Source organism: Lutra lutra, chromosome 1 (assembly GCF_902655055.1).
Source record: "Lutra lutra chromosome 1, mLutLut1.2, whole genome shotgun sequence".
NCBI classification, from domain to species: domain Eukaryota; kingdom Metazoa; phylum Chordata; class Mammalia; order Carnivora; family Mustelidae; genus Lutra; species Lutra lutra.
Genome location: NC_062278.1, coordinates 96,243,771 through 96,259,465, shown reverse-complemented (window position 1 = coordinate 96,259,465; position 15,695 = coordinate 96,243,771). Strand labels below are relative to the sequence as shown.

The following is a 15,695-nucleotide window of genomic DNA, read 5'->3' as shown; positions in this document are numbered from 1 at the left end:
TCCTTCTTTAAAGCCCAGCTCAGGCTCCCTTATTACAACATACCTTCCAGATATGAGTCTCACCAAGGTCCTTCTCTTCTCCGAATCCTTTTGGTCTTGTGTATGATATTACACATAAACTGTGCAAAAATGCTCTTATGCGTGTAACTCCCATACATTGCCTGAACTGTGTGCTGTTGGTGACAGTGGCTTTGAGCCCCATTTTGCCTAATAAAGTTCTAGACCTACTCTGTGATTGGTTGATCCCTGTGTTGGCTAATGGAACCTATTTTCTTCTTCTTTTCATGGTCGTGTTTTAGAAAATGGAAGTTTGCTTTTTCTTTGGATTGTCTTTTTATCTGTGGGTTCCTCTCTTTCGTGTGGCAGGTCAAAAAAATTCCAGTCATTTATTGAGAGCTGCTTGGTAAAGAATCACAGCCAGCGACCAGCAACAGAACAATTGATGAAGCATCCATTTATACGAGACCAACCTAACGAACGACAGGTCCGCATTCAACTCAAGGACCATATCGACAGAACAAAGAAGAAGCGAGGAGAGAAAGGTTAGAAGCACATTCGTATCTCAGCAAAGGAAACAAAAGAGGGAGCGGGCCATGGGCTCTCGGTATATTTCGAGGTGGCCATGGGGGTTTCAGATGGGCCTGCATTATTCTTTCGTGTGAAGGGCTGCCTCTGGACTCGCAGCCTGTAGGCATCAGTGGAGTGAGACTGTGAAATGGAATCTTCACGAGAGGGCGGAACTGTAAGGAATATTCCCTTTTCCAGGCACTGACAAAAAGTCATGTTGAGTTATACTATGAAGTGGTTTAGTATGACAAGTGATTTTCTTAGTTCAAATGAATATTCATGTTGTAAAAACTAAAAATCGACAGAAGACTACCTAAAAAAAAAAACCACTTAGTTGACATTTTTCTATACCGGCGGTCTTCAATGTATACGTTTTTGTGCTCCGAGGCTTATTTCAAATTTCAGAAATCAGAACGAAAAGAAAAAAAAAAGTCAGAACGAATTTTCTTAGAGTCACAGGGTTGCCAGACTTGGTATAGAGAACATTAATTGAAACTTGAGCTAGAACATCATCTAATGCACTTCTTTATTTTATAGAGTCAAAACTCTTATCTCTTATGGCTCTTGCTGTTGTACCACACTGTCTCCTCAGTGTGTCAGTGGAAAGGACATGAGGCAAACTTGGAGCCCTGGGACTGTATCTTGGTTGTTTGAATAGAGACTCAGACCTCCTTATCTAGCAACCTGACTACGGAGAAAGCTCACATGGTCTGGGGCAGGTTTTACACCTTGGTGGGTCGGAAGTATGGAAGGTTGAGTTATGGGGAGGAAAGGGAAAGATCCAGATGACAGACAGGTTGAGTCCTCCCTGCATGGAGGCAGGAGGAGCAGCGGGGATGGGGGAAAGGAGGGGTGACACTGAGGAGACATTATAGGGCTGGCGAGATGAGCACTGAGCATGTGCGGAGTGGAGGGGAAAGGGAAGGCCAGGCACCAAGGGCGCGAGGCACTTGGCCATGTGCTTTTTCTCACTTATGTCCTGGACGCCGTTCTCTGTCCTTTCTAAGCCAGATGGAGCACTGGAGGGTGGTGGGCAGCACAGGACGGAGGGCACTCTCCTTTTATTTGAATTCCCCTTCTTTGCTTCTGCAGTTGCTGTCTGTAACGTGGCGAGGTGGGAGCAGGTGTGTGGGGTGGGCAGTGAGAAGTGTGAGGCAAGACTGGGCAGACGTGAGGGCAGCTGGGGGCCAAACAGGAGGAGAAACCCTCAGTGAAGGTTCAAGGGAAGAGTTTCTTCCTGGCTGCCAGCCTCAGGAACTCAGGGAAATATGCAATCAGGTTCGACTCAGGAGATTATGAGGCTAAGCCAAAAAGGAGGCCCATCACCTGAACTAATAAGATAGAGTCTGTCAACTATACTTTAATTAAAAAAAATAATAATAACACTGTTAAATGTTTGGGGACCAAAGTATTTTTACTTCAAGTACTAAGTAGAAAATGAAGCTTCATTGGCTATTTTGATTGAACGTAAAATTTTTACAGCCCTGGAAAACAAATACATAAATAAAAATCCCAAACAAAACAAAAAATGAAAATAAAGGAGCCCCTTCTCCAGTTAGTCGTGGGCGGAGAGAGATGAGTTTCTGTTAGAAGTTCCTGGGAGGGGAATTGGAGGAACCAGGAAGAACCAGGCATGAGAGAAATAGGTAAATCAAGATCAAAATATTCCAGCACTGGAGCTCCTGGAGGGCATGGTCAGTTAAGTGCCTGACTCTTGATTTCAGCTCAGGTCATGATCTCAGCGTCATTAGATCGAGCCCTGTGTGGGGCTCCATGCTGAGTGCTGAGGGTGGGGTCTGCTTGACTGAGGGTGAGAGTCTGCTTGAGACTCTCCCTCTCCCTCTGCCCCTGCTCCTCCCACCCCTGCACCTCTCACCCCTCCAAAAAAATAAAAGTTCCAGGACTGATTTTTCATCAAACACGTCACCATTAAAGGCTGACTTCTCTATTCTCTAAAAGGGAAGTTTCTTTTTCCATGGGCCTTTTGCTTCCAGATTCAAATTCTGAGTTCACATTCTAGCTCTATCCCCAAATAGTTACGTGAACTTCTTCCCAGTTTTCTCAACTTTAAAATAAGAGAGGGGATATGATAGTGATCATTATCGCCTGGCAGTGTCGTAGATGAAATGAGAGAAGGCATTAAAATGTTTAATACAATGTCTGGCATATACACATACTCAATAAATATTAGCTATTCTTATATAAACAGTTCTTTATTGACCTATAATTTTTCAGTACAATTCAGAGTACTTTCTGAGGACTCATGATCTCTTTCCCTTTGACCTGTGAGTAGTCTGGGTAAAGCTTGTGCCCTGGGTTGTTTTCACATTTGGGGGGCACAGATGCTAGAATGTGACTCAGAACTCCCCATTCTATGACAATAGACTATTTTTAATGTGTTCCTTCTCTGCAGAGTAGAAGAGTAAGATTCTCGATAGGAGATGAACTCAGGAGTGCCCCGGTAATGTGAGGACCCAATTCTGTTTGGGTTTGGAGCCATCAGAAGCCTTCTTTTTTGTCTGCTCCCCAGAAAGAGTGTCAGTCAATTGAGGTCTCATTCCATTTGCTCAGTTTTATCTAATGACTTAATTTATTTCCTCTAATACTTTCTCTCTCTCTTAGTAGCTCCAAGACCAGCTTTTGGTACAATCAAACAATTTTAATGAGAATTGATTTATGATTTTTTTTAACCTGATATTATTTTTTCCTTAAGATATGTGGACATATGCAAATTTATGCCAATACTATAAAAACAACAAGACTGAATTCTAGTGAACTATTACAATTGAAGAGGCCGACAAATGAAGGTTTTACCCTGGAGAGTAGAAATATTTGGATTAATTGCGTGCTTCTTTCCCTTGCTAGGATTTCCTTTGCTAGATAAAATTTCTGCCTTTTCCTTCAAATTCTCTATTGATTCAGGAAAGTTTGGAATAGTCAACTCTCCGCGTGGAATATCGAAACACTTTATGAAGGTCTTTTACATTTGGTGAAATAATACTCAAAAAATAAGAGGCCCGAAAGCTTCACGCATATTTAAGCACTTGAAGCTAACTTGTGATTTTGAAAAATATACTTGGAGTCAATGTGCTTTGGGCTCCTTTTCACTATCCCTTTCCTGGCTGCAGAGAAGGGAAGCGTTCAGTTCTTATCATTGGTGCTGCCGCCTGGTGGTAACACAACCAAATTGCAGTTTTAGTTCCTTTTTAGGGCCGCACCAATGCCTTTAAAGCTGTAATTACTAAGCCACAACTATGAAAGGATCATAGGAATGTGATACCCTCCCTTGCTTAAAATTAAAAGCTCCTCCAAAATTCCCCAAGTCCTCAGCAAGGTATATATAAGGATCAGGAAGTCATATCAGACATGCTGGGCTTACTCATTCCATCGGCTTTTCTCACGGCCAGACATCTAGCCATTCACAACTCATTGTGAACATGTTATGGCCTGTACTATCGTCAGCCTACTCACGTGGTTATGTTGCTTACAATGCCCTTTCCCACCACTTTCAGCTGCCATCTGCCTGGAACAGGGCCACCAACATTGCAAGTAAGGCCTAGTTCATTTCCTCCTCAAAAAAATAAATAAATAAAAATTAAAAAAAAAAACTTGGGGCGCCTGGGTGGCTCAGTGGGTTAAGCCACTGCCTTCGGCTCAGGTCATGATCTCAGGGTCCTGGGATCGAGTCCCGCATCGGGCTCTCTGCTCGGCAGGGAGCCTGCTTCCCCCTCTCTCTCTCTGCCTGCCTCTGTCTACTGTGATCTCTCTATCAAATAAATAAATAAAATCTTAAAAAAAAAAAAAAAAACTTTGCTGTGCCTTTCCCCCACTACGACAAATGGAACTTGCTCTTTTCTCTGGTATCTTACTGCTCTTTTTATGAACTCCTATTTAGCATATAATATGTAGGAGAGAGCACTAGTTTTAAAGTTGAAAAAGTTCTGGATGGAATTCTAAATCCAAATCCCAGATCGAGCAACCAGTTTTTACTAAGAAGTCATTGGTCCTATCACTTACCCTCTTATAATAGTATCTTTGCTTGAAAAGTGGGTTGTGTGTTAAAGGATTGTGAAGCAAAATAAATGAGAGAACATAAGTCAGGTATCTAGTGGGTGACTAGCATGGGAGACACCCAAGAAAGAAAAACTTAATAATCATGGCAGATCTAATGACCTACTTGTCCATCTTGCCCATTAGATTCTGATCTCCTCCAAAGCAAAGATTTAATCTTATTCATTATTACGTGTTAACTTGCTTAACATGTTACTGAATTAAATGAATGTCCCCAGTAGGTCATTTAAGTCTATATCTCTAATAGCATGCACTGTCAGATTTCTTTCTGGTGAAATCTAAAGACAATTTGTGGGTCCATGTAAGTCATAATAAAACTCTTGCTTTAAAAATGATTAATACAGACAATAAGTTAATAGTGGGCCAACGAAGATTGGTTTAGGTAGTCCTCTAATGGGAATTAACACAAACTGAACAATTATTTTTCAGTTCCTTGTCATATGAACAGCAGGCATTAGGGACAGATATCTAGAGTCAGCTGGAACAGTCTTTTATGTGAATTTCATGTACTTGAAGCCCATTCACCTGGTGGAAACTGTTAGATCACAACTCAGGAGGCCCGGAGCCTGTCCCAGGTCAGCATTAATGACAACTCTTTGGACCTCAGATCACTTAACATAAAGCAAGGGAGGTAGGATTGACTGAGCTGTAGCATCTTCTTGTGCACTAACATTCTGTGAGTCTCTCTTTAGATGAGACCGAGTACGAGTACAGCGGAAGTGAGGAAGAAGAGGAGGAGAATGACTCAGGAGAGCCCAGGTAGGAGAGCAAAACCCAAGTCTTATTTTCACGTTCTGAACTGTGCTTGTGTGGAACACACTTCCTTTTGATTTATTGGTTCATTTTTAAGAATCCAGCAAGGTGGTCTTATTTAATTTATTGCCCATGAACATACTCATTAATTTGGGAAAATGTCCCCAGGCAGACTCTTATAAAAATGTGGAAATCAGCGTATTCTTTATCTTGTCCCCTAAAGATTTATGGTCTCTATCCGAAGACCTTGTTTCCTCACATACAGAACATGTGGAATGGGTAGGAGACAATTATCTGGATAATGCAAGACTCAAAGGTCCTAAAACTACGACATTCAGGAGACCTAAGTGGTATTTTTGGACTCGAATTATTTAGTTCATTACTTCATACCTTTGAGAAGCCCATGTAGGCAGCCACTGTCCTTGTTGCATGTCTTGGTATTTTCACCACAAGCTAATCTGAGAGAAAATGATTTCCAGGAATTCAAATCACGCTCGAGAGGGGAACCCTAAATAGAAAATTTCTTGCTCATTCCAGTTGTCACATATTGGACTCCCAGGATCAATGTTGCTTTATCGTTATGATCCGTGCCTTTCGAATTTCACTTGACATTGATTCCGACTTCCTTCCAGTCTGTTTATGAATAAATAAGGTTAGTGTGCTCACATTGCCAGGATTTCTCTTCCATAAGAGAGGTCAGCTGGTGGCAGTTTGGTGAGTTGAGATGCACAGGCATATGCACCGTGGTCAGTGGCCTACACTTGGGAAGTGAGGTTTATTGGGGGAAATGCACAAGCAGGAGGCTCATTGGGGGAAATGGGTCCCCATCTGCTCGCCATCCAAGGAGGAGACTCCGGTGCTCCAGGAGGAGTCATTCCCATACTACTGAGGCAAAGCTGCCTGCCCAGAAAAGGGGCCAGCTCAGTCCTTGCTGCTAGAAGAAGCTGGTGTGTTCTTTTTCTGAGTGAATTCAGATCTACGAAGCTGAATTATTGCTCAACTACTAGAAGGGGGAGGGACATACAGCGCCATCCAGTTTTTCTCTACACCTGCTTACGGGCATTTTCAAGGTCAAAGACTAAAGGAGTATTTTTCCCTCCATCCGATGCTTTACACATTGGCTGCCCCCAGTTTAGCTCCATAAAGACAATGTTTGTCAAGTAGTGACATAGAAAAGGAACATTCTTATAAAGGCAGAGGACCAAATGCCTTGCTCTCAGAGAAGTTGCGTGCTACTCTTCTTTTTCCAGAGCCCATCCAGATGTCTTGTCAGTCCTACTGATCACCCTCTGCAGAACTGAGAAGCCCTGCTTTAACTAGTACTTGCCAAACGGCATGTTAGGAGTCACTTAGCGAGCGGGCCAAACCGTGACTTAACACTTCGATAATTGTAACGTGTCATTATATCACATTGAAGATTATGTTCCAAGTCCTGTCTTATGGACTCATGTAATTAATCTTCATGAAATCCTGGAAGTAGAAAGGGACAGTGGTTATCTCATTTTAGAAATGGGGTAAGAGCCCAAAGATGGCGCCCAAGCCACACACCAAGTTAGTGATTGAGCCACTACGACAGCTCCAATCGCCTGACATTGATTCAGCATTGGCTTATATTATTAATGGAGCCTCCTGGTGTACATGGCTCCCCACGTGCCACCATCAGTCCACAGAGCTTGTGGCGCGGGTACATGAGCACTGTCACTTGGGGTTTGTTTGAGTGTTCTACACAAAAGCTGGACATTTTAGAGGACGTGTGCTCATGGAATCCAAGCACTCTCTGTAGGACCTCAAGAACGAAGCCTTTTTATGTCATTGTGGGCATAGACGGCAGTCACGCAGCACGGTGGTTACACTGTCCGACCCAGAATGATCCCCTTGTCAACTGCCACCAAACCTTTTCCCCCCCGCCATTTGCCTCCCCAGTTGACGTCCCCACCACTGTCCAGGCGCCAAGACAAAACCTGCAAGTCACCGCTCGCTCCACACACCGCACCCATGAATAGGCTTCATGAACTCCGCCACCTTTGCTTTTCTCTGCCTCCCTCCCCATGCCCCGCCCCACCCCCCAGAGCCGCTGCAGGAACAGCCTAGCTGGTGGCCTTGCTTGACCTCTGCCCTCTGCAGACAGTTGTCCCTCGGCAGCCAAACACATCCCATCACGTCAGTCTCCTGACTATAACCTTTCTGTGCAGGGTTTCCATGCCATGTGCCTCCCTGGGGCTGCCCAGGGTCCCTGGCCTCCTCCCGGGCCACCTCTATCCTTCACTCTGCTCTGGGAAGTCCTCAGAGAGGCCCCACCTGTTCCCACCACAAGCCTCTCTACGTTTGCTTTCCTCTCTGCCACCAAGGTTCCTCCCCTACCTCTTCTTGGGACCGGCTCTTCATCCTTTGAGTCTCAGCTCATCTGGTACCTTCTCAGGGAGGTCTCCCCCGATCACCCCATCTGAAGCACAACCCTTCATCCCCACCCCAGCCTCCTGCCACTGTCACTCTTAAACTATCACATCTTCTATAGAGCCTGTTCATGTATGAAATTGTGTTATTTGTAGTCATTTGTCTAATTATTTGTCTGTCTCTCTTTCCCACAAAAAGATAACAAGAGAGAGAGTTTGTTTAGCTCCTACTCTCATCATGAAAGCCCATTACAGAGCCTGGGACCTAGAAGCGGCTTACTAGTTATTGAATAGATTCGTTTCAGATGCAAGTTGCCAGAAAGGTTAGAAGGGCTAGGTTTTCGGGAACAAATAGGAGACTGCCCCACCTCCCTGTTAGGCTGCTGGGCACAACCAAAGATTAACTCTGAGTTGTTCACATGCAGTGAGATGTGAACAGGGCAGCCCTGGACCACTAGGAAGTAGGTGGAGTGTCTTTATGGTGTTTTCTGTCCTTCTTTCTGTCTCTCTCTCTCTCTCTCTCACTCACACACACACACACACACACACACATACATGCACGTGCACAAATGGGCATGATGCACAACTACCATTTTACAGATGAGAAAACCGAGACCCATGGTGCTTCACCGGAATCTAGGGATCCGTGAGCTTGCGTTGAAGTCCTGGCTACACTGTCTATTCCAGAGCCAAACCGTATCACATCTCTTTAACCGTGATGCCGTGAAACCGGCCCTGAATGCTCAGACTTTGGCAGGCGTGGGTTCACATTCTACTCCGCGGTCACCTTGACTCAGATGTGTTCCCTCCCTGGATTATCACATCTTCACAGGAGCAGCCTGCCCTTTGCCTCCCAGAGTCGGGTGCAAGGGGTCACGGACGTGGTGCGGGGACAGGGATGTCCTCTTAGTAGAACGCGTTCCCTTGCTGCTCCTGGTTGTTTTTCATTTGGTGGCTTTGTTCCTGCCCTTCTTAAACATGCAAATTTGGCTGATCCAGGCCCTAGGGCTCACACACTCAGTAAAACCGGTAGAAGCAGATCTTTACATGTCCCAAGGGTGAGCGAGCCGTGTGGATGGTGCTGGAGAGAGGTGACATCTCTCTGGGGATGGGGACAACATGTGTCTGCCCACAGTCACACTGAAAAGAGGTGGCGTGCTACTCTGTTGTTCCCTTGACTCGGTTTCTCTGGGGCTGAGTATTGTAACAGAGGGTCTGAGAGCTCTGGCTGGGTATGTGGCTCCCGTTACCGCCTCGAGGCGACCTGCTTGCCTGGCTGGTCTCCCCCAGCACCTGGGCACCAAGGGTCCTCACCCCCTGCAGGACCCCCACCTTTCTCCCTCTCCCTCCCGCAGCTCCATCCTGAACCTGCCGGGGGAGTCCACGCTGCGGCGGGACTTCCTGAGGCTCCAGCTGGCCAACAAGGAGCGCTCGGAGGCCCTGCGACGGCAGCAGCTGGAGCAGCAGCAGCGGGAGAATGAGGAGCACAAGCGGCAGCTGCTGGCTGAGCGCCAGAAGCGCATAGAGGAGCAGAAGGAGCAGCGCCGGCGGCTGGAGGAGGTGAGGGCCCCCCCACCCCAGGGCCACCGCAGGAGCCCATGCTTCCCGGCCGTGTCACCTATAGGGCATCCTGGGAGGTGCCGGGGTCCCTGCCCTGTGTGGGGCCACAGCCCACGGGGAGCACACACCTTAACGTGCAAAGGGGGAGGAGGCCTGAGCGCTCTTACAAAGGAAGGGCGTCCCTTGCTTGGCACAGGGCGGCCATGGGACCTTGGTGGTACCTGACCTTGGTGTGGTCATCTCACGGGTAAAGGCCTCCACCCCTTCAGGTCTTACTCAGATATCACCTCCTCCGGGCAGCCTCCTGGAGCACCTTGCTTAAAATTGCTCCCCTCCCTCCAGCACGTCCCATTGCCCTTCCCTGCCTCATTATTCTTCTGTAGCTCTTACCACACTCCCTGTGCACCTTCCTGTGTCTTACACTGCGGTGTAAGTGCCTGAGGACAGAGGCTTTTGTCTTTCTTATCCTTGATGCGTCTCTGCATCATGAATCTCTAGTGCCTAGAACAGGGTCGCACACACAGCAGGTGCCTTGGGGACACTGGTGGACTGCACGGACTCATACAGGAATACATGAGTCCATGACTGAGGTCATGTGTCGTGTCAACCAGACCACAATGACTGGGCAGGCAAGTGAGGTGTCAAGTATGGAAAAGCAGGGTCTGCCTTAGCTACTCCTCTGGACATTGGGGAAAGCATATCCCAAGGCCAGCCATGCACCCGTTGGTCCTCCAGCTGGAGGGCCCCCCTGGCCTTCACTGGTGGGCGTTCTGCCATCTGTGTGGACAAGCATAGCCCTGGCCACCCTTGTCCTGGCTGAGGCCCTCACCCCTATGGCCGTAGAGATGTTTGTTAAAGCCGCCTTCCTTTGTTGGATAAATGAAAGCCCCTACACAATTAGGCAGCTGAGAGCATTACTCTTGGGAAAGCGGGATACAGATGAGAGGTAAACCAATGGCCCAGGAACAGGGTAGCCATTTTACAGCGTGCCCAGACTCCATCTTGCTCCGTGTTAACAGTCTAGGGTGATTCACTTGCTTTGTCAGGTGCCGCTGCCATTGGAGGCTGGTGGATTGCGGGCACCAGGGGCAGACTGCTTTTTAACTGGCCCATCCAGGTCCAGCGTCCCTGGTTGAAATCAGTGAGGGGCTCCGTTCCAGTTTGCAGTAAAATCTCATCAACCTCATATCTCCTCATAGGGAGACCAGCAACAATAAAGACCCAACAGTTGCAATTATTAGTGACTTCAGGGCGCCTGCTCCTGGGTAAGGTTCTTTGCTTATACCCAGGATCTCATCTACTATCATTCTCTCTTTGCATATAGCCATTGCCCCTCATGCAGAACCTGTACAAACCCCACTTAACACAGAGGAAACCGGAGTTCAGGGAGGGGAAGTAATTAGCCCCATGTCCCGGGTTCACACCCAGGTCTATCTGATCTCAATGTCCACACAAGCCCCAAGAAGGCAAGTATAGATAAGTAATCAAAGCCTTGAACTGCGGTCCTCAGAATTGTACCTCGCAGGCTTCTGCAAGCAGCAGTAGGCAAGCGAAACCGTTTCCAGTTTAAGTTTATAAGTGTCGTATTGTCAGGGCGAAGAATGCTCAGTGCATGGGAAGTTTGAAGTTCACCATCTTCTATTGTGAGAATGACACTGTAGTCGACACAGTCCCCGTAGTGCTGTGGGGCAGAGACCTTCAAAGGCCCAGGCAGAGGCAGCGTGAAGGGAGGGGTGGGTGCTAATTCAGCAGCACTCAGAAGTGGGGCTCAGAGGGCAGCGGTGCACCTGCCTGCCCACCTCTGGCTCATCTCCTGGGCACAAGTTGAAATTCCTCACGGCTGTGTCCTGGTGTCCTCTGCAGCCAGCCACACCAGCTGGGGCTCCTGGAACGAGCCCTCAACCCAGAGCTGTGCCATATCCTCCAGTTCTCCTGAGAACCATATGCTTCTGCTGGTTGGACCCCCACGTTTATTCCTTTAGACTCTGGCCACACCTCTCTCCTCACCTAAGCAGTGTCCTATCAGGCTCTGCCCCACATCCTGCCTTTCCTGCTTCGTTCCTTGTGGTTTGTTCCATCCAAGAGTATTTCTGAAGGTCACCACCTGCCTGGAGCTTCACACCCTGAAAACCCTGACCATTTGCCTTGGTTAGTGCGCTCCTTGCTTAGCGATGTGTTACCCTTACTTTCAGGTTAAAGGCACTTACCATGTAAATTCTAGAAAATGCCCACTGTCATCCCATAGAACATCTCAGATACTCAAGAATGTAAATGTGCCTGTGCGTGCACACACGCTTATGTGCATACCCTTCTTTTTCTTTTTTCTTTTTTTCTTTTTTAATTTTAACATAAGAACTTTTGGCCCTTGAGCCTAGATCGTCAACTAATGCAAAGTCTTTTCAGGGGATGCCTTGCATTATTTGTTTTGTTTTGTTTTCATCTATATTTTCGTCCCTTCTTACCTGATATGATTTATTTGGGCTTTAAGTTTTCTCATCAAGTTGCTAAAATAACAATTTCTAACACTGTCCAAAGCATTTAACCTGTGACAGTTACTCTGTTCCACACTTTACCTGAATCGTCTCATTTAATCCTCACAATAACCCATCGTCTCAGAATAATGCAGCTGAGTCTCAGAGAGGTTATTGACTTGCTAGAGGTCACACAGCTTAGGGGAAAAATGGGTTTCAAGCCCAGGGGATCAGACTCCAGAGCCCGCTGTCACTGCCTCCAGCCTGCCTCTGATAAGCCAGTCATGTTTTCCTGTATTCTCTACCTGGCCTCTGCTTCTGCGGGTCTTTTCCTCTGAGAACTTGAGGATTTTTGTGCAAGAGCAAAGAAGCAGCCCCCAGCAGGTGCTCTTCTTTGAGATGGGTTCTGGCTCTCGTGACCCCCATCAGAGCTGCGGCCAAGGCCTCCTCGTGTCTCTTCTGTGGCACTCTCTGGAGTTTCTATCTTGGAGGCGAGTCAGCGTTCAGACTGAGCCGGGCACGCACATTCACAGGGACATACCTGCTGAGTCCCCATTTGCACCGAAGGCAACAGCACGCCCAAGGACACTTCGCTTTAGGAACCAACATGCATGAGCCCCAGCTTCTCATCGGAAGCAGGGACCCTTGTGACCACTGGGCATGAAGACATTATACTGGCTTTATCTGTTGACCTTCATCTTGCTCCTATCGCCCACTAGGACGAAGAAGAAACACTAAACGCTGCGATGGCTGTAAATTCTGAACCCCTAAGTAATAACTGTCCCCGCCACCAGGGACTCCCCTCCAGCATCCTGCCACTGCTGCGTCCCCATCCGTGTGTGCTGCCCTGGCCCATGGGGATGACTTGTGTTTATGGTCTCCAGAGGAGGAACTTGACCTACCCCGCTCGTGGTGGCAGTTAAAGCCCCCAGTCAGACTTGCACATTTAGCTTCCCTGTGGGTACCTAGCAGGTAGGCATCCTGCGAAAACCATTTCCATTCTCCAGTAAAGGCCCATGAAACACCCCTTTGGTGATGCAGGGCTGTGTAGGTTGTAGCCTTTGTCTTCCCCAGCGATCTCAGATGCCCCCTCCTACCGGAGGTCAGTTTCTAAGGAAGCCCTGCATGGCCTTTGCTATTTATGAATAACCATGTGGATTTGGGTAGGTTCTGAATCAGTGTCTATATATTCTTAGGAGGACTTTGTATACCGGATATAGCCATTTATCAGCTACATGAAAAGGACGTGGCTTCAGACCAATGAAAGGTTGGGTACGAGACGTACAGCTTTTGACCACTGATAAAGTACAATTTATAACCAAGGTCCAGGAAATTGATTAAACCTAGCTAAGGTGAATAAGTCCATCCATAGTGAGAAGAGTACAAAGAAGGCCTCTTTTATTTTGATTTAGTTCAATAAAAACTTCGATCACTTGGCCTACACAAAGTTCCTCTTGTTTTAGTCTCCCTCACAGAGTTAGGGTCCAAGAATCAGGGGCAGGATGCAGGAGAGGAGGCCAAGAATCAGTAAAGCATTTACCCTGGTCATCATTTCAGACGAACTTTGGCCAGAAGATTTGTGGTGATGCTTAACTGTGCTCAAGAGTTTGGGAATGAAAAAAAAAAAAAAAAAGAGTTTGGGAATGATTTTAGTGATTTATACATTTTTTTTTTCAACTCTCTGAGAACATTCTATGCCTTCATTTGGAGGAGAATATCTTTAAGTCACAGGAATAATCAAATTGACCGCACGGGCACCAAGGTGCTCAATGGTGGTAACTTTTATTCTTCAGAGAATTGTGCTAAGTTTTTCAAGCTGCCTGCATCTCCTTTGGTGCCTTTCAAGACCGTCTTAACATCGGCCAGTTATAGAAACAGCCAGTCCTAGCTCAAAGACACTATACTGCTTTGGTTTTATTACCTGAAAAAATTTTTAAAGAAATACAACAGTATCTTATTAGCCAGTCGGAGCGGAGCACTAATATAAAAAATGAAAGCCTAGCAGTCTCAATGTAGGTGAATTCCCTATAAGCCTCTAACTTTTTATCATGAGTGGCTGGGCTTTCAAGGACACTGGGTTCAACTGCCTTTTAAAAAGGGCACAGTAAAGGGGTGCCTGGGTGGCTCAGCCTTTAAGAATCAGCCTTCAGCTCCGGTCATGATCCAAGCGGGGGATGGAACCCCACTCAGCAGGAAGTCTGCTTCTCCCTTTCCCACTCCTCCTGCTTGTGTTCACACTCTCCTTGTCTCTCTCTATCTCTGTCAAATAAATACATAAAATCTTTTTTAAAAAGATTTATTAAAAAAATTAAAAGGGCACAGTAAAATTAAAACATTTTTCCTCTTCCTAAAGGCAGTCATTCAACAAATGTCATGAATTCATACCTCCGCTGTGCTGGGTACTAGGAATCCAGTCTGTCCTGGTGCTCACCAGATCTGTGCGAGAAACAGGCACTGAACCAGTAGTTGACCCAAATAGCCATTCATCATCATTGCCAGGTTGCTGTTGTAGAGAGGAACGGCGGGCTAAGGAACGAGTTTGGGGAGGGTGCGGGGCAGAGAAAGCAGCCCAGCCCAGCTGGGAGGTCTGCTGGGGGTTCGAGCTGAAGGACTGGGAGGGTGGCACACAGAGATGCCAGGCAGGGATGCCAAGGCACAGTCCTGTAGGGCTTCACAGGCCAAGTTAAGGGTTCTTAAATTTTTTCCTGGGACTAATGGGAAACTGTTGATACACATTTACCAAGGGAATGCAATCGTGCGTTATTTAAAGGGAACTCTGGCTGCTGCGAGCTTGAGTGACTGGAAGAAGCAAGGGTGGGTGAGAGAGCCCAGTTGGTGCAGGCCAGAGAAGGTGGTGTTCTCATGGATGGCGGTGGAAGGAGGAATTAAGAGAAGTGGGCACATTTGGAAGGCCTGCAGCCTGTAGAAGGTGCATAATGTGCCTGTGATAGCTGATTGGATGTTGGAGACAGAAGAGAATGAGCAGTCACAGAAAGTCCCGGATGTGGGCTGCGGCATCCGGGTGGGGGACCAGGTTTGGGAGCAGGAGGATAAGATCAGTTCGGAAGGCAGTGAAGTTAAGATGCCCACGAGGTGGCCACTGTTGATGCCAAAGATGCAATTGGATTATGTGGAGAGAGCAAGGTTGGGATCAAAGGGAAATTACTGGCTTCTGGTACTGGAAATATACACTGAGAAGAGAGGAGTGCGTGGGCCTGAACCCCGAGAACATAGAACAGGAGATTCGAAGCCAGGAAAGAAGACTGATACACACTAGGAGAATTCGGTATTTGTATGAAGAAAATCAAATATTCCAGCATAAGGAACAATTTAAAGGAACAATTTGGGAAGCATGCTGCCCAAAGGTCAAGTGAGATGACATCACCCATTAGCTTCAATGGCAAAGACCTTATGTAAAAAGTTTTGGTGCTGTATTCTCTAAAAGTGCACCCATTTCCTGTTGGGGAGAAAGAGAAGCAATCTGCTGAGCAAGTAAGATTGAATCTGGGCTGCAAAGACATCGCTTTGGACCTGAGGGCTGCCGTGCACCTCCTGCACACCATGGCTGCTCTCTGAGTCTCCCCAGCCCCGCCCTCGGGGCTCTGTGGAGAGGCCCCCCAACAAAGCCTGTTCCCACCACTGAAGTCGAGCTGGGCATTAATCAGCAGCATTTCCCTTCCAATACCGTCATGAGGATTAAATGAGTTGGTTCACGGAAAACCCTAGAATGGGACTAACACGTAGAACACATTCAATAAGTATTATTATTATTATTGGAGTGTGTGCCTTTGGCTGAAGTCAGAGGTATAATTTCCAAAAGTTTAAACTCTTTTACATGCAGTAGTAAAACCCTCTTGAATTTATTAAAATAAATGTACCA

The 15,695-nt window shown here is 46.9% G+C and overlaps 1 protein-coding gene across 12 annotated transcripts in view; it reads left to right on the top strand.

Annotated features, from left to right (window-relative positions):
* Positions 1-15,695, top strand: part of TNIK (TRAF2 and NCK interacting kinase) — a 385,411-nt gene that overhangs the window by 285,132 nt on the left and 84,584 nt on the right. For all 12 annotated transcript variants that reach the window (XM_047730493.1, XM_047730479.1, XM_047730473.1 and 9 more), the window contains exons 10-12: positions 367-542; positions 5,331-5,397; positions 9,140-9,344. In XM_047730493.1, the coding sequence (XP_047586449.1) occupies positions 367-542; positions 5,331-5,397; positions 9,140-9,344 (448 nt within the window). The remainder of the gene's footprint in view (positions 1-366; positions 543-5,330; positions 5,398-9,139; positions 9,345-15,695) is intronic.